The sequence below is a fragment of the Notolepis coatsorum genome, assembly GCF_963971535.1.
Source record: "Notolepis coatsorum genome assembly, chromosome: 2".
NCBI lineage: Eukaryota > Metazoa > Chordata > Actinopteri > Aulopiformes > Paralepididae > Notolepis > Notolepis coatsorum.
Window position 1 is genome coordinate 116,390,230 of NC_140166.1, and position 22,286 is coordinate 116,412,515.

The 22,286-nt window shown below is 44.9% G+C and overlaps 1 protein-coding gene across 1 annotated transcript in view; it reads right to left on the reverse strand.

Moving 5' to 3' along the window:
• The window catches only part of dpy19l3 (dpy-19 like C-mannosyltransferase 3), a gene marked incomplete at both ends in the record, with an annotated part of 352,724 nt that overhangs the window by 222,469 nt on the left and 107,969 nt on the right, over positions 1–22,286 (reverse strand). The window contains 4 exons of the mRNA XM_084308278.1: positions 2,333–2,491; positions 16,781–16,854; positions 17,526–17,627; positions 18,007–18,138. Of these exons, the coding sequence (XP_084164404.1) occupies positions 2,333–2,491; positions 16,781–16,854; positions 17,526–17,627; positions 18,007–18,138 (467 nt within the window). The remainder of the gene's footprint in view (positions 1–2,332; positions 2,492–16,780; positions 16,855–17,525; positions 17,628–18,006; positions 18,139–22,286) is intronic.

The following is a 22,286-nucleotide window of genomic DNA, read 5'->3' on the forward strand; positions in this document are numbered from 1 at the left end:
ACAGGTCTATTGTGTGTAAATGCAGGGGGAGAGATAGAGAGAGGGAGAGACAGATTGAGAGAGGAGAGATCGCTCCGTGAGCGCGCGTGTGAGTGGCTCGACTCACGATTGTGTGTAAATGCAGGGGAGAGATAGAGACAGATAGAGAGAGGGAGAGATCGCTCCGTGAGCGCACATGTGTGTGTGTGTGTGAGCGACTCGACCCGCGATTGTGTGTAAATGCAGGGCTAGCATAGAGGTTGCAGGTTAGGTATGCAGATGAGAATTCTTCTACGTCAGAGGTATGCAAAAATTCAGAATGGCTTAGTTCAGTGGGGGAAGATCTCGTGACATCTGAACTGGAGGAATGCGCGAAAATGATACAACCCCACATTGCTATAAAACAATGCTAAACACTGGAAAAGGCAATTTATAACCAGCCCTGCTGGTCTCTGACAAGAACAAGTTACAGGTTGAAAAAACCCTCAGCTCAGAACTAGGCAAAATCTGCATATGGCTCGCTGATAACAAACTATCATTACACATGGGCAAAAAAAAAAAGTCCATTCTCTTCGGTTCAAATAACAAACTCAGCAAGACCAACGGCTTCTCAGTTACAGTGGGTGACAATATTGTCACAAGGAAAGATGAAATTACCTACCTGGGTTCCATCCTAGAGGCTAATCTTTCCTGTGACAAAATGGCATCCAATGTAATAAAAAAAGTCAACCAACGAACTCGATTTTTGTACCGGATCTCCTCTCTGGTAAACAAGAATACCCTGAAGACTCTAGCAGGAGCACTCATTCAAGGGTACTACGACTATGCTTGCACCTCATGGTACCAAAGCACCTCAAAGGCACTAAAAAACAAATTACAAACATCTCAAAACAAGCTAGTCAGACTACTGCTTGACCTGACTCCTAGAACCCACCTCACCCCTGCCCACTTTGACAACCTAGGATGGCTTAGAGTAGACGACAGAGTACAGCAATTTGCAATGGGCCTGGTCTACAAGATGCACTACGCGACCAAGGTACCCATGTACATGTCAAAATACTTCCCAAAGGTCAGTGAATACCACGATCACAACACCAGAGGGAGCTCCACAAATCATGTTAAACCCAGATTCGGCTCAAACAAGGGACTAAACACGTTTCGCAATTATGCCACATCAATGTGTAACGCCCTACCCAAAGCTGTAAAGGAATGTGAATCACTACCCACTTTCAAAAACACTCTCAGAAAACACCTACGGGAAACTGCAATTCGAAACTGGCCCCTGTAAATGTCCTAACACAACCCCCTCCAATGTACAGTAAATTACCAAGTATGGTCTTGTCAATATTCCAATGTACAGTTTTGCTTGTACAGTGTCCCCCACCCACCCCTCCTACCCAACCTCCCCCCACCCCCCCCCCAACCAACCACCTCCAATGTACAGTCCCCCCCCCCACCCCCCCCCACCCCCCCCCCCCCCCCCCCCCCCCACATACCCAACCTCCTCCAATGTACAGTTTCTACGTCAAATGTATATACTCTTTTTTCTGGACTCTTTTCGTATCACAAACAGTACTGTATTTGCAAATATGGTATGTCATAAATGTATAGATGTAGCAGTACTGTCTATCTGTATGTCAGGTATGTCATATATGTTACGATGAATTGAAAATGGGGGACCCTGATGTAAACAAGACGAAAGTCTTTCTCTGGTCTGCATCCCCTTAACAATTGTATGTATTGAGCTGTACTGTACTGTACCCATTCTGCAATCTGTTAATAAAGTTTTCAATCAATCAATCAATCAAACACACTCCTATCTTTTAAAGCGTGGCAGTGCTAGAATGGGGCCTGACTAATTCCCGGCGGTCAATGAGTTAATAACACTTTAACCTATTGGTAAACAAACGTATTGTTGAAAATATACACTATGACTGCTGTTTTGACAGGATTAGGGTCTTTACTCTTGGCTAGATTTGGAGAAAAAAAATGCAACATTATGTCATACAGTCTGGAGAGATTGATGTATGGCTTGGGTCTGGTACCGGACCCGTCGGGTTTAAGAGGTTAAGAGTAACTAATGACATCATAAATAAGACAGTACCCTGCTGCTTGTTTCGCATCTACTGCATCCAAAGTGCTGTAAAAGGCCTTATAAATGATAATACATTAGAATACGGTAAGGCAGGTATACAAAGATCAGTACATAGAAGAGACATATACACTATATACAAGCAGCATAAAACCCACCACTAGCCTAGCTTAGTGCAAACTAATGGAAGTGACTACGCACTACTAGCCTAGCTTATAACTCAGGGAGAGGTGCTTTGGGCCAACAGCTTGCCTAGCTTACCCCAGGTTGCGTAGCGCCACCAGTCCCAGTATGCCAGTCAGTATGACCAGAGTGACGACGTAAGGATACAGCAGCAAGGTGCCAGCCAGACGCTCCAAGGTGGCGAGAGGCAGCACGCCAAAGGCCTCCTCACACAGGTACAGACTGGTATCAAAATCCCTGCAGGGGGAGAGAGGGAGGAGGGGAGGAGGAGAGATGAGAGAGGGAGGAGGGAGGATAGATGAGAGGGAGGAGGGGAGGAGGAGAGATGAGAGAGGGAGGAGGGAGGAGAGATGAGAGAGGGAGGAGGGAGGAAGAAGATAGGGTGAGAAGAGATAGGGAGGAGGAAGGAGAGAGGGAGGAGAGAGGAAGGAGGAAGGATGGGAGGATAGAGGGAGAAGGGATGGGAGAAGGAGGAGTGATGGACCAGGATAGGTTTAAGGCAAATTATGGGTTTATAAACAACTTTATAGGTGAGAATTTGATGCACGGCTAACAATTTGAGGCGTTGCAGCTGGGGGGTGGGTGGGGAGGGGGCATGAGAAATGAGAACAGTGCAAACTTCACCTCTGAAATGACTGAATGTATGGAACAATTTAGAAAGCCACAATCTCCAAATCACTGTATGTTGTGACTTGACGATAATGTGACTGACACTGAAAAATAATGTCAGAAAAATAAAACAAAGCAAAGGAGAGAGAAGGAGCGTGCACCAGTGTTGGACAGGTTGCTGACCACGATGAGGTGCGATGCTATTAGATGACCATCATTTCAACATGACATAAACACCCTGAAGAAGACTGTCATGTTGAATCGTTGGTACTTCAAATGATTATTGGATCTTGGCTACGAGTGTGAGCGACTACCATACCTCTCTTCATGCCACAGAAGCACAACACCAGCCAGAGGGCGGAAGAGGAGGGAGAGAGAGACAGAGAGGAAGAGGAGGGAGAGAGAGACAGAGAGAGGAAGAGGAGGGAGAGAGAGACAGAGAGGAAGAGGAGGGAGAGAGAGACAGAGAGAGGAAGAGGAGGGAGAGAGAGACAGAGAGGAAGAGGAGGGAGAGAGAGACAGAGAGAGGAAGAGGAGGGAGAGAGAGACAGAGAGGAAGAGGAGGGAGAGAGAGACAGAGAGAGGAAGAGGAGGGATAGTCAGATAGAGGAAGATGAGGGACAGATATGAAGATGGACAGATCGAGGAAAATGAGGGATAGAGAAGAAGATGAGGGATAGAGAGCCATAGAAATAAAGATGAGGTAGAGAGGAAGAGACATGATAGAGAGCCAGAGAGAGGAAGCAGAGGGATGGAGAGGAAGAGGAGGGATAGAGAGCCAGAGAGAGAAATATGAGGTATATAGTAAGATAGAGGAAGAGGACGGATATAGAGGAAGAGGGATAGTCAGAGAGAGGAAGATGAGGGACAGAGAGGAAGAGGAAGGATAAAGAGAGAGGGAGATGAGTGATATAGGAAGAGGAGGGATAATCAGATGGAGGAATATGAGGGATAGAGAGTCAGAGAGAGGAAGAGGAGGGATAGACACAGAGAGAGGAAGATGAGGGATATAGTCAGAGAGAGGAAGAGGATGGATATAGAGTCAGAGAGGGGAAGATGACGGATAGAGTCAGAGAGAGGAAGAGGAGGGATAGAGTCAGAGAGAGGAAAAGGAGGGATAGAGTCAGAGAGGAAGAGGAGTGATAGAGTCAGAAAGAGGAAGAGGAGGGATATAGAGTCAGATAGAGGAAGATGAGGGATAGAGAGTCAGAGAGAGGAAGAGGAGGGATAGAGAGTCAGACTGCCATACACAGGTTCATAAATCACACCTGAATGATGTTGGCATAATTGTTTGCAACAGTTAGGTCTTATCTAATGGAAGCTTAAAGTTGGGATAGGCAGTTTTGGGGGGGGTTTAGAACCATTTTGAAAATATTTGGTGAAATTAGCTTATTGGCTACCCAGGGCCACCTCAGGGGATGTGCGCGCAGTGCGGTCGCACATGGCCTCGCGGGAAGGGGAGCCTCGCAAAAAATAAAATAAAATAAAAAAAGAGGACGGTCGTTCGGCAGATGGACTGAAGATGAAAGTTGTTGCATGTTAGAAAGTTCAGTCAGGCTAGCCATGTCGGCTTAGCTAAAGGCAGGGACAGCTAGTTAGCTTTAGCTACATTATCGAGTGCTAACTGTGGTTCAGTCGGGATAGCCATGTCGGCTAGTAGCTTAGCTAAAGGCTAACTAGCGTTAGCTAACGCTAGCTATCGAGTGCTAACGTGTGGTTCAGTCGGGCTAGCCATGTCGGCTAGTAGCTTAGCTAAAGGCTAACTAGCGTTAGCTAACGCTAGCTATCGAGTGCTAACGTGTGGTTCAGTCGGGCTAGCCATGTCGGCTAGTAGCTTAGCTAAAGGCTAACTAGCGTTAGCTACGTTAGCGAGTGCTAACGTGTGGTTCAGTCGGGATAGCCATGTCGGCTAGTAGCTTAGCTAAAGGCTAACTAGCGTTAGCTAACGCTAGCTATCGAGTGCTAACGTGTGGTTCAGTCGGGCTAGCCATGTCGGCTAGTAGCTTAGCTAAAGGCTAACTAGCGTTAGCTAACGCTAGCTAACTAGGCATGGCAACCACCAGGACCACCTGAAGCTTTTTAAGAAGGAGGTGATGAACTACAGACAGACGAGGCAAGAGAACGTGGTCCTCTTCATGGCGGCCTGCATGGCTCCACCCCACCTGGCCATCATCACCAGGTGAGAGAGGGGAAAACAAACGCACGTCACTAAAATGATGGATTCAGTTCACATCCAATACCTTTTTTTATTTTTTTTTAATTTTTTAATTTTTAAATTTTTTATTTATTTATTTATTTATTTTATTATTATCCTATCTCTCTCTCTCTCTCTCTCAATTCAATTCAAATGGGCTTTATTGACATGGGAAACATACGTTTACATTGCCAAAGCCAAACAAAACAAAACAATCAAACAGATAAAACAAAAGAAAGCAGTACATTACAGACGGAATTTCTTGTACAGTCTTTATGGTGGTTGCATTCCGCTGGATGTCCTTTTCTTGTCACAGCAGCTCACAAATCTGGCTGCTGTGTTTACATATTCTTGTATTTCTCCCAGTAGGTATGGGAGTTTTGAGTTATTGTCCATGTTTTCAAAGTCTCTTTGGGTGTTTGCAATTTGTGGGAAGTATATGTCTCTGATGTCTTGGTATAGTGGGCAGGTTGTTAAGAAGTGGAGCTCGGTTTCCACCTCATCTTGTGTGCAGTGGGTGCATAGTCTGTCTTCGCTTGGGAGCCAGGTCTGCCTATGGCGGCCTTTCTTGATGGCTAGGCTGTGCTCGCTGAGTCTGTACCTAGTCCTGTGTTCTGAGCTGTGTGCTGAGCTGTGTTCTGCATGTGTTCTGTGTTCTGAGCTGTGTTCTGAGATGTGTTCTGAGCTGTGTTCTGTGTTCTGAGCTGTGTTCTGAGCTGTGTTCTGTGTTCTGAGCTGTGTTCTGAGCTGTGTTCTGAGCTGTGTGCTGAGCTGTGTTCTGCATGTGTTCTGTGTTCTGAGGTGTCCTGTGTTCTGAGCTGTGTTCTGAGCTGTGTGCTGAGCTGTGTTCTGTGCTGTGTTCTGCATGTGTTCTGTGTTCTGAGCTGTGTTCTGAGATGTGTTCTGAGCTGTGTTCTGAGCTGTGTTCTGTGCTGTGTTCTGAGATGTGTTCTGTGTTCTGAGCTGTGTTCTGAGCTGTGTTCTGTGCTGTGTTCTGAGATGTGTTCTGTGTTCTGAGCTGTGTTCTGTGTTCTGAGCTGTGTTCTGTGTTCTGAGCTGTGTGCTGAGCTGTGTTCTGTGTTCTGAGCTGTGTTCTGCATGTGTTCTGTGTTCTGAGGTGTCCTGTGTTCTGAGCTGTGTTCTGAGCTGTGTGCTGAGCTGTGTTCTGAGCTGTGTTCTGCATGTGTTCTGTGTTCTGAGCTGTGTTCTGAGATGTGTTCTGAGCTGTGTTCTGAGCTGTGTTCTGTGCTGTGTTCTGAGATGTGTTCTGAGCTGTGTTCTGAGCTGTGTTCTGTGCTGTGTTCTGAGATGTGTTCTGTGTTCTGAGCTGTGTTCTGAGCTTATATAGTGCTTTTACTAACTATATTATATTTCTCTCTCCTCTGGTCAGGGGCATTGCCGGGTCTGTGCAGCGATAACACTGTATATTGACTGTAGAACGGGAGCTCTCTCTCGCTCTCTCGCTCTCTCTCTCTCTTGCTATATGTTGACTGTATCATGCCCAGCCTCGGGCAGCGCTATTATTTAAGAATATGTTGACTGTATGAGGGGGGGGGGCCTCGCGTTTAAATCTCGCACAGGGCCTCGCATTTCTCCCAGGCGGCCCTGTGGCTACCAATACATCTAATGCTCTGATTAATCAAAACCAGGTCTCTGTGACTTGTCCCAGGACCTGAATCTTACAACCAATCACATTTTGGTTGCATCATAAAACACCAACATGCACACACAGCGTGCAAAACTGCATGCCGATCACAGGCACAAATGTTTTCTTATAATACAAATAAAATAAATCCAGCTGCTGGTGCCTCTGGGACTCTGTGGGAAAGCGTTGTTGCGTATGTATAGTGCACAGCGCCTGACTTGAAAAGAGATGCAGAGCTTGCTCTATTTATGCCGGACAGCTCACTCTCGCCCCTGGTGGTTACCTTAATGATTAGTTGTCAGCAACGATGAACAATTACCAGACCTCCTCTTGGCTTAGTTCAGATCCTCAATCACCAACTGCTAGTACTGCCTACTTCAAAAAAATTATTGTTCAGTCTGATTTCAGGCAAGACCCCCTGCTCTGTTACACAAAGGATGGATTTGTGCAATTTATTCCACAGCAAATCGTTTAACTCGTTTGCCTAATGGCCCCCTTGGCGTTCTACTCCTGGTTGTGTGATGTGCAGACAAATCCGTCTATATCTCACTGAACTCTTTTGAGGGATACCGATTATCCAATTATTTTCCCATTCCGTGAAAATGTAGGTACAACACAGGTGAAGCTTTGTTATACCACTCACTACTGTTTTCACTATTATCATTACTACTTTGTTCTATGTTATATTATTATTATGTATGACACTTATCTAAAGGAACACTTAACTTGACTTAACTTTTCAGACATGCCTGTCTTTTTTTTTTACTGCTGTGAAGCACTTTGAGATGCAATACTTGTATGAAAGCTGCTATACAAATAAAGTTATTATTATCATTATTATGCCTATTATTATCTTCAGAGTGTTGGGGGGATGCAACCATATCAGTTGTACAATTGCAACCCGAAGCTCTGGCGAGAGGGTGTTGCGATCACTCCTGTATGTATGTATGTATGTATGTATGTATGTATGTATGTATGTATGTATGTATGTATGTATGTATGTATGTATGTATGTATGTATGTATGTATGTATGTATGTATGTATGTATGTATGTGTGTATGTGTGTGTGTGTGTGTGTGTGTGTGTGTGTGTGTGTGTGTGTGTGTGTGTGTGTGTGTGTGTGTGTGTGTGTGTGTGTGTGTATGTATGTATGTATGTATGTATGTATGTATGTATGTATGTACAGTATGTCTGTCTGTCTGTCTGTCTGTCTGCGTGCTGCCTGCCTGCCTTCCTGAATATTTATCAAATCGGTCAACGACAAGCATTTTATTTTAATACATTTTTGCCCATTGAAATCAATAGTGAGCGTAAACATAATGCACAAGGGCACACTGACACAAAAGCTCACCTAGATTCCTCACCTCTCAGGCAATATTTACATCATGGCAATAAAGCTCATATTGAAATTGAACCTCAGTTGAAATACTTAAAAAATGCATTAAAAAAATTATCCCAGCAATCTCTTAGTTACATCAATAGTGTGCTGTATTAGTTGATAAATGTAGTGATATATGCATGAAATATATTATTTTTCCAGTTACAACAAGATTGTGTAAGCTAAGCAGCATTGTGTTTATAGGTGAAGTATTTTGAATGTTTGCTATTTTGCGTTACTGGTTTCAGCTGAATGTATGGGGAGAACAAGCATTAGGCCACTTACTCACTACACTATTCTACATGTCTATGCTACTATGCACTCAAGACTGGAGTACTCAGGTTCAGCACTGCTAGATGAACAATACCACTTTACCCTTAGCTGCCAGAGTTGTACCCGTCCTGCTGACTTGTTGTACATCACTTGTAAGTTGCTTTGGATAAAAAATGTTAGCTAAATGACTACATTTAAAATGTAAATGTACAGGGAAGGAGAGAATACAAACCAGGAGAGGTTATTTTACTTTCTTTACAAGTGAAATACAAATACTTGTAAACGTTATCAGGTGCACCGCTATGGTTTATAAACAGGAGAGTGGTTCTGTGAGTGAGTGAGTGAGTGAGTGAGTGAGTGAGTGAGTGAGTGAGTGAGTGAGTGAGTGAGTGAGTGAGTGAGTGAGTGAGTGAGTGAGTGAGTGAGTGAGTGAGTGAGTGAGTGAGGGAGGGAGGGAGGGAGGGAGGGAGGGAGGGAGGGAGGGAGGGAGGGAGGGAGGGAGGGAGGGAGGGAGGGAGGGAGTGAAGCTGAAGGACATGCGGGCAAAGAAGCAGGGGTAAATTCTAGGGAGGCGTCTTACTCCATTCAAGAATGAAATATAGCCTAATAATAAATGTTCATAGTAAGTGACATAGCTGACATAGCTGCTCGCTCGGGTATAGGCATCTCTCTGATGTAACGTCACGGTGACCAATTGCAGCCACTCTTATTGTCTGGGACCAAATACGGCCACGCCCCACTCCCAGCAAAAAGTGGGAATCTCTAGAATGGGTTTGGGGCGGCGCTGTATACGGAAGTAGCTCTCAAGGTGACGATTAGACAACACTTTTTTGTTGTCAGTAGATGGCAGCATTGGTTTAAAATTAAAGGCTGAAAATGTTGAGAACTACAACACTGCATTTCCCAAGAGCGTTAGCACAGGTCGCAGGTCACTGGGATGTGTCTATTATTCTCCGACGTGATCTGAACAGCGTTAAACTATTACTGCAACCTCGGTATAGCGACCGAAAATGGCCAACTAATTATCTTAACAAAAGTGCGCTGGTAGCGTTACATATGTTGTCTAAAGGGGGACATATGGTACAATTTAAGATTCTAATGATAATCGGCATATAAAGGACAACATAGAGCATCGTTAATTTGTAAGAAACCTCAATGAAAACGGCGCAGGGTGCTATTGTTATGAAAATGTGATAGAATCCTATAAAAATGTGGACGCATTTGGCCTACGTTCCGTTATGTGTCTTTCATATCCCCCTAGTTACACACACACAGTCCCCCATGCAGAGAGGTCAGTGCATGGTTTCTGCCTGCAGCAGATTAGGAGTGCAGTGCCTTGTCCCTCAGTGTGAGATATGTCATGTTCACTTCCCCACATGCGAGGGGACAGAGGTATTGAAGATAGAAATTGAATATGTTGAATATGTGAGTATCCAATATCAAACCAACTTCACGCCGGTAAGAGGTATGCACAGCTGACCTCGTTCTGAAGTACAATTCCCCAGACCAGGACACACACACACACACACACACACACACACACACACACACACACACACACACACACACACACACACACACACACACACACACACACACACACACACACACACACACACACACACACACACACACACACACACACACACACACACACACACATGATGTCATGTATGTTGTGTATGTCATAAATGTCACTATGAATTGAAAATGGGGGACCCTGATGTAAACAAGACAAACGTCTTTCTCTGGTCTGCATCCCCTTAACAATTGTGTGTATTGAGCCATACTGTATTGTACCCATTCTGCAATCTGTTAAATACAGTTTTCATTCATTCATTCATTCATTCATTCATTCATTCATTCATTCATTCATTCATTCATTCATTCATTCATTCATTCATTCATTCATTCATTCATTCATTCATTCATTCATTCATTCATACTCTCTCTCTCTCTCTCTCTCTCTCTCTCTCTCTCTCTCTCTCTCTCTCTCTCTCTCTCTATCAGGCGGGTGAGACACAGAAGCAGACGGAAAACAGAGAGCGTAGTGTAAGAATTGCTTCTCCAGTGCCTAGTGAATCATTGATGGAGCAGTTGGGGCGAGTTGTATTATCTGCTGCCCAAAGCACCCATCCGCCAACCGGGCCGCGTCTATGCTTTCTACAACGCAGTTGGGTTTCCGGGTCCCCGTGATGAGTGAACAGCGGAACGACTGCCGTCTTGTTGACAGAGCTCTCATATTTGCGAATGCATAAACTATATCTTAAATTATGGCTATGTGTCTAATATGGCCGTCGCTTATCAATGACTTGTTTGCAGTCAACAACCATTAAGCCGTGTTGGGCGCGTTACTCAGGAAGTATAGGAGTTGTGGAAAGCAGGATGAGAGAGCGTAGATTTCAGTGTGTATCATTTAATCATTTATCATTTAACATTTGCCATAACATAGCCATAATTTAAGATATAGTTTATGCATTCGCAAATATGAGAGCTCTGTCAACAAGACGGCAGTCGTTCTGCTGTTCACTCATAGCGAGAGGCGTCACTCATAGCGAGGGGGGCGTACGCGTGCGACGCGTGTGTGTCAGTGGCCAATCACGGGAACCCGGAAACCCAACTGCGTTGTAGAAAGCATAGACGCAACCAGGCCGGCCAAAACACACACACACACCACATCTGCGAGAAGAAAACATCCTACTCCCAACATCAACAGCCCATTTCTCAGGAATTCTTAATCACAGCCTTGTTTTTAAATCCACCCTCATTAATTTTTTATATCAAGGAAAAAGTGTTGGTTTGGTTTTACAAACGCTCCAGGGTCAAGAAACCCACTCAGCATATACTGAAAAAAACATGACAATAGTCCTATTTCACAGTTCATCTCCTTGAGGGGGTTAAATAAAAATTACAGCAGATTTCACTATGTTTGGCTATTCTATCAACAAATGTGGTAGCTGTTATTATTGTTTTTATTGATTTTCATAGCTAATCCATGATACACATTTCTGAGTGGGTAGGTCCCTCTTCTTTTCTTTTTATCTTGACCAGTGACACATGCAGACAATAATGGCAACATAGAAAATTAAGATAATAAGACATATAACTTCAACAACAACAACAACAAAAATAAATAATAATAATAATAATAATAATAATAATAATAATAATAATAATAATAATAATAATAATAATAATAATAATAATAATAATAATAATAATAATAATAATAATAATAATAATAATAATAATAATACAAAAATAGAATAAACAAACAATCAAATATAAAGGTTTGTATAAAGCTACCTACTCTGCTCTCTTCCAGTATTGTCAGAGACCTTTCACAGGCATCCTAACTATTCCGAAGCAACTTTAGCTCAAAACCCTGCCCCATAGCGTGATGAACTGCCGTGGCCTCTGGTATCGCACTGCGATTAGCTGAGACGCTCTCCATGCTGGCTTCCTTCTCTCTACTGTTCGTCGGTGTCAAGCTTTTAGCATACAATCTAGCGGGTGGGCATCCTTGGTTCCTTGCAGTCAACGAGTCCATTCGATCTCAATAGATCTCGGTAGGAGAATAAAGCATTCTTCTTCAGCGTGGACATGTGGCCTTGGCCACAGCACCACCACCGTTGCACGGATGAACTCCTGTGCATCTGGGGTGATCAGGTGTGAACTGTGTCCTTTAAACTCACCAGGGCTGGTGACCATGTCTGAACTCATCTCAAATCAGTGTCGTCCAGCTTTTTAATACCTCTGGCTCAGAGGGGTACATAGAGGCATGCCTAGAGGCATGTCTAGGCCTGTCAATCATTGTGCACTGGCAGAGCAAAGGCGGTCCCTAGGCTCCTAGTGTCAGAACGTTTACAGATATTACACTGTAACTTAATACATGTCCATAAAGGTTTTAATTTGAGAGAGTTCACTCGCTAAACCTGTTCAGATGACGACTGGCGCTACTCAGATAAGAACCATAAGTCATCAGAAAGGAAGGTACTGGAGATACGGATCATCTTTAGAAAAATAATACGGTGCAAAAATTACTAACGTTTCAACACAAATGCTTCTTCTTCATAGTGGTCCATAAAAGTTTGTACAGTTGAGATACACATATTCAAATCATCGTATCATGTCAAGCACAATAATCTGAATGTGTGGGTGCCAGTCATTAGATTCAGAAGCCTAGTTAAAGTACATTAGCCTCCCTACACAGAATTACATATCAATACATTGTCGCACGATATCAGGCAGGCACACGCATGCATCAAAAATAACCACGTTTTCTATTGGTCCACACTTAGAAGGTTTAGTTCAAGTCATTATATTCCACATTTTGTCAGTGTTGTGCTGTTTCCGCCTTACAGTGTGTGTTTGCGGATGTAGGATGTGCGTGAATGCAGGACATTGCGACATGCAGTGCTAATCAGCCAGCCAGAGCAGCTGGATTTGGTAGATTCTTTGATGTTGGCCTGGGAGAGCCCATTGTGAAGGGCCAAAAGGGTGGTTGCCATGGCAACCTCCTCTCTCCATGCCTGGCAGAGGTGACCACATTGAATTTCAAAGGACATTCTCCTGACAGGATGGAGCCAGTGGGTTGTAATTTCAACCCCACTCTGCATAATTCCACCACATTGAGACTTCAAACAGGACTCTCTGTAGACAGAAGAGTGCCTTGGAGCTTTTTTCAATGGTGCCCAGGACTGTTGCTGTGGGCTATATGTGAGACATCGTGGTCACTCACTCACTCACCCACTTAGGTACATTCTGTGAGGACCATTTTTAGAACGCATCTGCATCTCCCTAAATCATCCTCGAACGGCATCATCCCACTCGCTACAAGAAAATCACTCTGGTGTGAACGTCCAGAGGCAGTTTCAGTTCAGTTCAGCTCAGAGACAATTAACCCTCGTCAACCTGTGTTATTTGTGTGCATCAGTGATTGAGGTGAGAATCTACTCATGTTTTTTCAACTGATTATTTCGAACATGCATACATTTGTGTATTTCCCAGTTTGCATTTGTAAAACGAATTGATGAGCCAACGAGGCGTGCTATCTTAAATTGCGAGTGAATGGTCGTTTAGGTTACATTAATTACCTCGGCTCTCTGTACTAAGGGGGTCGTCTTATAATTGTGCTGTCAATGGATTCCTTGCAATATCAAGATTCATATGATATCAGTTTCAAAGTAGTAATGCAAGGTAGGGATGATATAGAGGTGGGGGCGGTATGGCCTAACATTTATATCACGGTCAATTTCAAATTTTGTACGGTAATGGTATCACGGTATATTTTGAGCAAAAACTATTCAAACTTAACTTACCAATGGCGAAGTGAAGCATGTGTCCAAAACACTGAAGTCTTGCCCAGTCATTCAGCTGCAGTTCGCTGAGCGTGTCACTGCTCTTCTAGCCCCCAGGGCTTTGAAAATAATTTATCCCATGTGGTTCTCTGGGAAATACGATATCTGTAGACATCTGCTATTCAACTTTCAGACAGTCATTGTTGATAAAGTGCACCGTCAGACTCATATATATCTCCAATGTGTGGCTCGACCACAGATCATCGTAGTAGCAAAGTGAGTCACGTGCTTCCTCCACTTAATTTCCTTCCTCCACTTTCTCGCGGCACTTGCTGTATAACGGTATTACGGTTTGGCATCACATAACCTTGTAACCTCATAATCCAGTGTTTTGATCAATGCCTTAAACCTTCTTAAACTGTTGGTATATGAACCATGTCCTTAGATAGGTACTCCATTATATAATTTGTAATGTCCTTCCACCGCTTCCTTCTTTTGTCATACGGATAGCCACTGAAAAATTACTCGGCTAGTGACGTCTGTGTTGTGTTTTTTTTCCGTTTAGCACCACTTGTGGAGGAACCGCTTGTGCAACATTGCTTGCAGATAATAGTTTTCTGCTCAAGGTCCAACTTTTTAAATCCAAACCACGTCCAGATGATGGACAAAGCACCTTTCTTTAAAACTAATTCTAAGGCGGTCAGGTGGTGTAGCGGAGATTGCGCTCATCACCAATGCAGGAGACGCTGGGTTCGAGCCCAGCTCTCTGCGTTGCTACCAGCTTGGCTACTAATACAATTGGCAGTATTAGGGGATGGGGAAGCTGGCGGGTGGGAATCTGGCGTTGTGGACAGCGACACCTAAAGGTCAGGTCTCGGCGCTTGCTCAGCGGGGCAGGACTTGGTGGAGATAGCGTGCCCTCCCACGCGTTACACTTCACCAATGAGAGTCCTCGCTGCCAAGTGAAAAGATGTCACTGGCTGTCGGCGCACGTCTCGGAGGAAGCGTGCGATCGACTCGGGACGCCCTTGTACCGACTCGTAGGAGAACATACATACAGCAGCCAGGTAGGGGAGGGGGGGGAATTGGCACAACGACTAATTGGGACGGGGAGAAAATCAGAGAAATCAAAAAAATTATTAAAATAAAAAAAATCTTCTTTTTTGTTTGCATCAGTAACAGGAGCTCCTGCATTGCATTCACTGCCCTCCATTTCACCAGGCATCTTCCTTCAGAAAGCTCCCGCATATCGCTCGCTGCACCCCATTTCACCAGGCATCTTCCTTCAGAAAGCTCCCGCATATCAGTCGCTGCACCCCATTTCACCAGGCATCTTCCTTCAGAAAGCTCCCGCATATCAGTCGCTGCACCCCATTTCACCAGGCATCTTCCTTCAGAAAGCTCCCGCATATCGCTTGCTGCACCCCAGTTCACCAGGCATCTTCCTTCAGAAAGCTCCCGCATATCAGTCGCTGCACCCCAGTTCACCAGGCATCTTCCTTCAGAAAGCTCCCGCATATCAGTCGCTGCACCCCAGTTCACCAGGCATCTTCCTTCAGAAAGCTCCCGCATATCGCTTGCTGCACCCCAGTTCACCAGGCATCTTCCTTCAGAAAGGTCCCGCATATCGCTTGCTGCCCTCCAGTTCACCAGGCATCTTCTTCAGAAAGTTTTTTGTTTACATTGTTTTCAGTAGCCAATAATGGGTAAACTTTTTTACATCGTCAAACTAGTTTATTTTATTTGAATGGCAGTTTTCTAGCTTTGTGTGTTATATTTGTAAACGTTTTTACATTCAAAGAGCCTAAAAGTAGCCTTCTACTGGTACATCCGGTAGAGTAAAATCTCTGCCATGGCATGGGTTTCTACCGGTACACCGCCCACCCCTAGGATGACATATGGGCTGCTAGCATTAGCTAGTAAGTGTAACCAAACGTTCACGTTCCACTGGCTGCACCTAGTAACACATAACGTTAGTACGGCCGCAGGTCTGGGCTGTCTTGTGCTAGTTTTGAACTTCTGTATTCCCTACCAAAGTGCACCTTCATCACACTTTGAACTTCAGAGCTCTCTCCGTTTTCTGAATTTCGTTTTGAGACATGTCCAGTGATCTCACAGTGGTCATGCCTGTGCCGCTGAGGAGATAGGAAGTGTTCCATTTGCATCCCATCGGCGCAGCTTGTAACGTGGCATCTTCCTGTATTAGAGTATCTTTGGTATTATGGTCTATCCTATATTTTTACCTCTCTGTATTGTCAAGTCAAGTCAAGAGTTTTATTTGTCACGGCATACGAGTATACAATGAAATGCGGGTGGTCTTGCCCGCAACGATGTGCAATACAGTGGTACAACATATAATGGAATCCAATACAAAAAAAAAAACTGTCCCTGAGGCTCAATGAATACATAACTAAATAATAAATCAGAAGAACAATCCCTCTACTGCTGACATCCCAAGCTGACCACCTGCACCCAGTGTTTGGTAGGGATGGGGGGGAATTTGGAAAAAGACTCCAGATTCTATTTTCTAAACTTCAAAATCAATTCACAAATCCCCCAAATCTTTCCATTATAGTTTTTCTCATGACCATAGAATTATAACATTACATTGTTTGCTCACTAAATCCTACATATTGCCAAGGAATTGCCTAGATAATCGACCCAGGATCAAAATCTAATCGTATTGTGAGATTCCCAAAAGATTCCCACCCATGTTTGGACTGTTTTGGTAAATGTAGGAAAGGGCTAACGAGGTTATTAACAACGCCGCTCGTCTTGTTTTCAATGAGAGCAAATGGCATTTACCCCGACTTCAACCAGCTGCTTTCTGTTTCCATAGAAACAGAGTTGTGAACCAGGGGTATTGGAGGGGCAAAGTGCACAGAGGTACGTGTTGATACATCTATGATTAACATATAGCAAACATAACATAACAAACATATTGCAGTGAGTGTGTATGTGTGTGTGTGTGTGTGTGTGTGTGTGTGTGTGTGTGTGTGTGTGTGTGTGTGTGTGTGTGTGTGTGTGTGTGTGTGTGTGTGTGTGTGTGTGTGTGTGTGTGTGTGTGTGTGTGTGTGTGTGTGTGTGTGTGTGTGTGTGTGTGTGTGTGTGTGTGTGTCTTTATACCTGGAGGGCCCCAAGCCAAACTTGGACTTGATAAATTTAAAGATGTGCTCATCTGATCTGAGTTGGAGAACTTTCTGGAAATACAAACACGTGCACACACAGATATGCATGCACGCACACACGCACACACGCACACACACACATACCCGGACGCAAACACACACACACACACACACACACACACACACACACACACACACACACACACACACACACACACACACACACACACACACACACACACACACACACACACACACACACACACACACACACACACACACACACACAGATAAGGTCAGCTTGTCTGAGGTAAAGAGCAACATACAGTTAAATAAATGAAGCAATGCTTAGCTACAGCATGCTATACAGTATATAATACAATATACACTAGGAGACAGGAGACAAGGCTTAGCTACAACATGCTATCACTATATATAATACAATATACACCAGAGGAAAGGAGAGGAGCTGATGCTTAGCGACATCATGCTACCACTATATATATATATATATATATATATAATACAATATACATTAGAGGAAAAGAGATGAGAGGAGACGATTAGTAGAGAAGAGAAGAGAAGAGAAGAGAAGAAAGAAAAGAAAAGAAAAGAAAAGAAAAGAAAAGAAAAGAAAAGAAAAGAAAAGAAAAGAAAAGAAAAGAAAAGAAAAGAAAAGAAAAGAAAAGAAAAGAAAAGAAAAGAAAAGAAAAGAGGAGAGGAGAGGAGAGGAATCATGGTACCTTAATCAGGTAGTTGATGGTGAAGGTGAGAAGGAGGACCAGGCATGTGTGTAGGAGGATCTTGCCCAGACGCACCAGCAGGCCTCCTGTTTTCAGACCAGGCTAATAGAACACAGAGCATGAGACCTGGATGACACAGTTGGATACGTAGGATAGACACACTCCTATGGAGAGCCTCTGAGACACCTCTGCCCAAGGGACAAAGATCTGTACCAAGTTGGAACATCCAAGACCAAATAGATTTGAAAGAAAATACGGCTATAACGTTGAATTGGGTGTCTAAAGAGTATCACTAATAACCAAAAATGAATATTTACGAGTTATGCGGTGATGTAGTTATCAGTAAATGGACTATAGTTCTATGTCTTTTCTGCGTAAGGAAACCATAACTTTATGGCTGCGGTCATCGTAATTTCTGTGGACACATTGAATAAATGTAGGCAGGAACAACACACACACACACTCACAAACACACACAGACCTGGCAGTATCTGATGAAGAGTGCGGCTACGATGAAGCTCAGGACCAGTGATCCCAGGAGCATGGTGTTGCAGAACTGGAGAAGCCACACACTGAGCAGACTGGTGACCTGGACCACGTAGAGGGTGGTTACCTAGACACACACACACACACACACACACACACACACACACACACACACACACACACACACACACACACATACACACAGACACACAGACACACACACACACACACACACACACACACACACACACACACACACACACACACACACACACACACACACACACACACACACACACACACACACATACACAAATAGACACATGCACACACACACCTAGTGTAATGCAACCTTGAACACACAGACAAACACAGACTAATGGTTCCATAACAGTTTTTACGATGTTTTTACGGGTCTTCAACTCATTGAAAAAGTAGTAGATGAAAAGTCAGCGCTAGATCTAGATGCATGGTTATAATTATGGGCCGTGGGCGAGATGGGACCCACAGGATACACCTTGCCTCTAATCAGCTTATCTGGAACAGCTACCAGCCTTTACAGCCAATCAATACATGCTCTGCTTTCCAAAAGGTTGGCAGACTATTCCAGTCAGATGTGTTGTGTTTCAGAGAGAGAGAGAGAGAGAGAGAGAGAGAGAGAGAGAGAGATAGAGAGAGATAGAGAGAGAGAGAGAGAGAGAGAGAGAGAGAGAGAGAGAGAGAGAGAGAGAGAGAGAGAGAGAGAGAGAGAGAGAGAGAGAGCGAGAGAGAGAGAGAGAGATAGAGAGAGAGAGAGAAAGAGGGGGGGGAAGGAGAAACACACAGAGAGAGGGAGAGAAAGATACAGTGTGTAAAGTGATTGTGAGAGAAAAAGAGTGTGTCAGAGAGAGAGTGAGAGAGAGATAGGGAGGGGGGGGATATAGATGGAGAGAGAGAGGGAAAGTGAAATAGAGAAAGGGAGAGAAAGATACAAATAAAAGTGATTGTGAGAGAAAAATAGTGTGTGAGAGAGAGTGAGAGAAAGAGAGAGAGATAGAGAGGCCCTCTGTTCCCTGGTGATGAGATATTATGTGGTATGCTACAATATCTATAGCTATGGGCCAATCAATAACGCAACAACTGTTCTGCTTTCCAAAATGCTGGCTGACTATTCCAGTCAAATGTGTTGTATTTCAGAGAGAGAGATGGACTTTTGGTGATCCTTCTTAAAACATCTCAACTAAAACAAATGCCCAGTGGAGAAAAGCCCTCTTGACATCTTCATTTGCTGTCATCCACAGTACAAATCACATTCTCCAACCCCAGACATTCTTAAATCCATCAATATCATGCCTCAGAGAGAAATACATGTACTCCAACTTAAGGCACTGGATGAAAGCTTCAGACACTCGCTCAGGGGGGGTTAGTCCTGGGGGGGTCAGTCCTGGGGTGTCAGTCCTGGCTGCAGAGTGAGCTCCTGGGGGGGTCAGTCCTGGCTGCAGAGTGAGCTGCTGGGGTCTCAGTCCTGGCTGCAGAGTGAGCTCCTGTTGCTCAGTCCTGGCTGCAGAGTGAGCTCCTGGGGGGTCAGTCCTGGAGCTCCTGGGGGTCATACCCTGGAGCACCTGGGGGGGGTCAGTCCTGCTCCTGGGGGGTCAGTCCTGGAGCACTGGGGGGGTCAGTCTGCTCCTGGGGCATCAGTCCTGCTCTTGGGGACTCACACCCCAGGAGCAGGACTGACCCCCCCAGCTGCAGAGTGAGCTCCTGGGGGCTCAGTCCTGGCTGCAGAGTGAGCTCCTGGGGGCTCAGTCCTGGCTGCAGAGTGAGCTCCTGGGGCTCAGTCCTGGGGCTCAGTCCTGGCTGCAGAGTGAGCTCCTGGGGGCTCAGTCCTGGCTGCAGAGTGAGCTCCTGGGGGCTCAGTCCTGCTGCAGAGTGAGCTCCTGGGGGGTCAGTCCTGGCTGCAGAGTGAGCTCCTGGGTCGTTGTGGACAGCGACTCCTACAGTTCGGTCGGAGCGCCTGCACAGCGAGGGAAGGATCGAAGAGAGGTAGTGTGACATTCCACACGTTACACTCTCTCAGTGAGAGTCCGCGCTGCCAGGTGAAAATAAGTGGTGGGCTGGGTACACATGTGTCGGAGGAAGCATGTGATAGTCTTTGGCATGCAACGACATGGGACATGCAATGGGCGGCACACAGGAATACACACACACACATGCATTGTCTTTCTCAGGGTCGCCGATGCGATTGAGCTCTGCGCTTAACCCATCCATCGTCCTTCCCCCCAAGGGCAGCGGGAGCAGACAGGGCATCGGCGAGGTACCACGCCCAGGGACCAATCCAAGTGCTCCTTCCCGTCGTGCATGTTTTTCCATTGGGTTTCTCTATCGGGGGGGGGGGGGGGACGGACCCTTGCGAGCATGGGGAGAACATGCAAACTCCACACAGAAAGGCCGGGAGATACCCCACCTGGGTACCTGGCAACGCGGAAACCTGGTCCCCAAGCGGGAATCGAACCCTGGAACTTCGTGCTGTGAGGCGACAGTGTTAACCACTACACCACCGTGCCGTTGTGTTGTGTTCGAAAGCTGTCTCTGTTCATGGTGTTCGTGGGTCAATTTCAGTCCAAAAAAATACTAAAAATGCATGTCTATCATCCAATATTGTTTTTACTACATCATAACTAACTTATTATGCATAACCATACAATCCTATTTTTATTTAATTTTATGGGCCCAACACACATTACACTACATATTTTTAAGTAACATTTTTTTAAATTAAATTCACTCATTATATTGCCTAGAGTGAAGATAGTGGATAAGTATGTTATCTGACTAAAATAAACTAATATTAGAATAGAAATAAAATAAAAATAAAGGGTTTTTAGAACTTTATATTATTAACTATAGTAACCGCTGTGCTGTTACGGGTCAAAATTGACCCGTATAGATTTATGCTAGAAAAAGAAAGCCTTTTTCATAAAACACAACTTTATTTTTAACAGATACCTCATACCACCCACTACCCTCCCAGATCCCCTCATAGCACCCACTACCCTCCCAGATCCCCTCATAGCACCCAGTACCCTCCCATATCCCCTCATACCACCCAGTACCCTCCCACATCCCCTCATAGCACCCAGTACCCTCCCATATCCCCTCATACCACCCAGTACCCTCCCACATCCCCTCATACCACCCAGTACCCTCCCAGATCCCCTCATACCACCCAGATCCCCTCATACCACCCAGTACCCTCCCAGATCCCCTCATATCACCCATTACCCTCATACCACCCAGTATACTGAAATGAACCTGACAGAGATATAGACATTCATGCAAGACAATCTGTGCAATGTTGTTCATGCCATGCGCCCCACAAGATGATCAAAGCCTACACTGTACTGCAAGAGTGTGTGTGTGCGTGTGTGTACGTGCGTGTGTGTACGTGTGTGTGCGTGTGTGCATGTGTGTGTGTGTGTGTGTGTGTGTGTGTGTGTGTGTGTGTGTGTGTGTGTGTGTGTGTGTGTGTGTGTGTGTGTGCATGTGTGTGTTTACGTTCAAGTTGAATATCAGTGTCCATATTCTGTGAGAAAGGTTGAGTTCCCGTGGGGGGAGTGGTGCCAGAGGGATTGGGAGAACAGGTGCATGTTGCAAAAAGTAATTGTTCCCGTGGAGGAAAGAGGTGGGGGTAGGGTGTCTAAAGATCAAAGATGAATCTTGACTGACACAAATTTTACCCAGAGTTACCCACAACATTTAAATGCACTGCTGGGTCTTCCCAGACCCTCCCAGATCCCCTCATACCACCCAGTATTCTGTCCATATTCTGTGAGAAAGGTTGAGTTACCTTGGGGGAAGTGGTGCCAGAGGGATTGGGAGAACAGGTGCATGGTTCCCGTGGAGAAAGAGGTGGGGGTGGGGTGTCTAATGATCAAGATGAGTCTTGACTGACCATTTAAATGCACTGCTGGGTCTTCCCTTCCATTTTCCTTCTTTTCCTCTTTCTCTCCTCTTTCACTCTGTTGCCGAACAACCCCTCTCCCGCTACGTCACCACTGGTTGAGGGGGCAGTTACTCCATACTGGCATAGCACGCCAGCCAGAAATGCTGGCCGGCTGCCAAACAAGCCCCCTACTTACCCCTATACACACAGTAAACTAACAATACACAGGAGTTACAATATTTGCATAAATAAGAAAACATATATAGATAGACATTTTGAAAATGAGACCACTTCCATGCACCTCTTACTCAAACCAATATCACTCCCAGCATGCGAGAGAGAGAGAGAGAGAG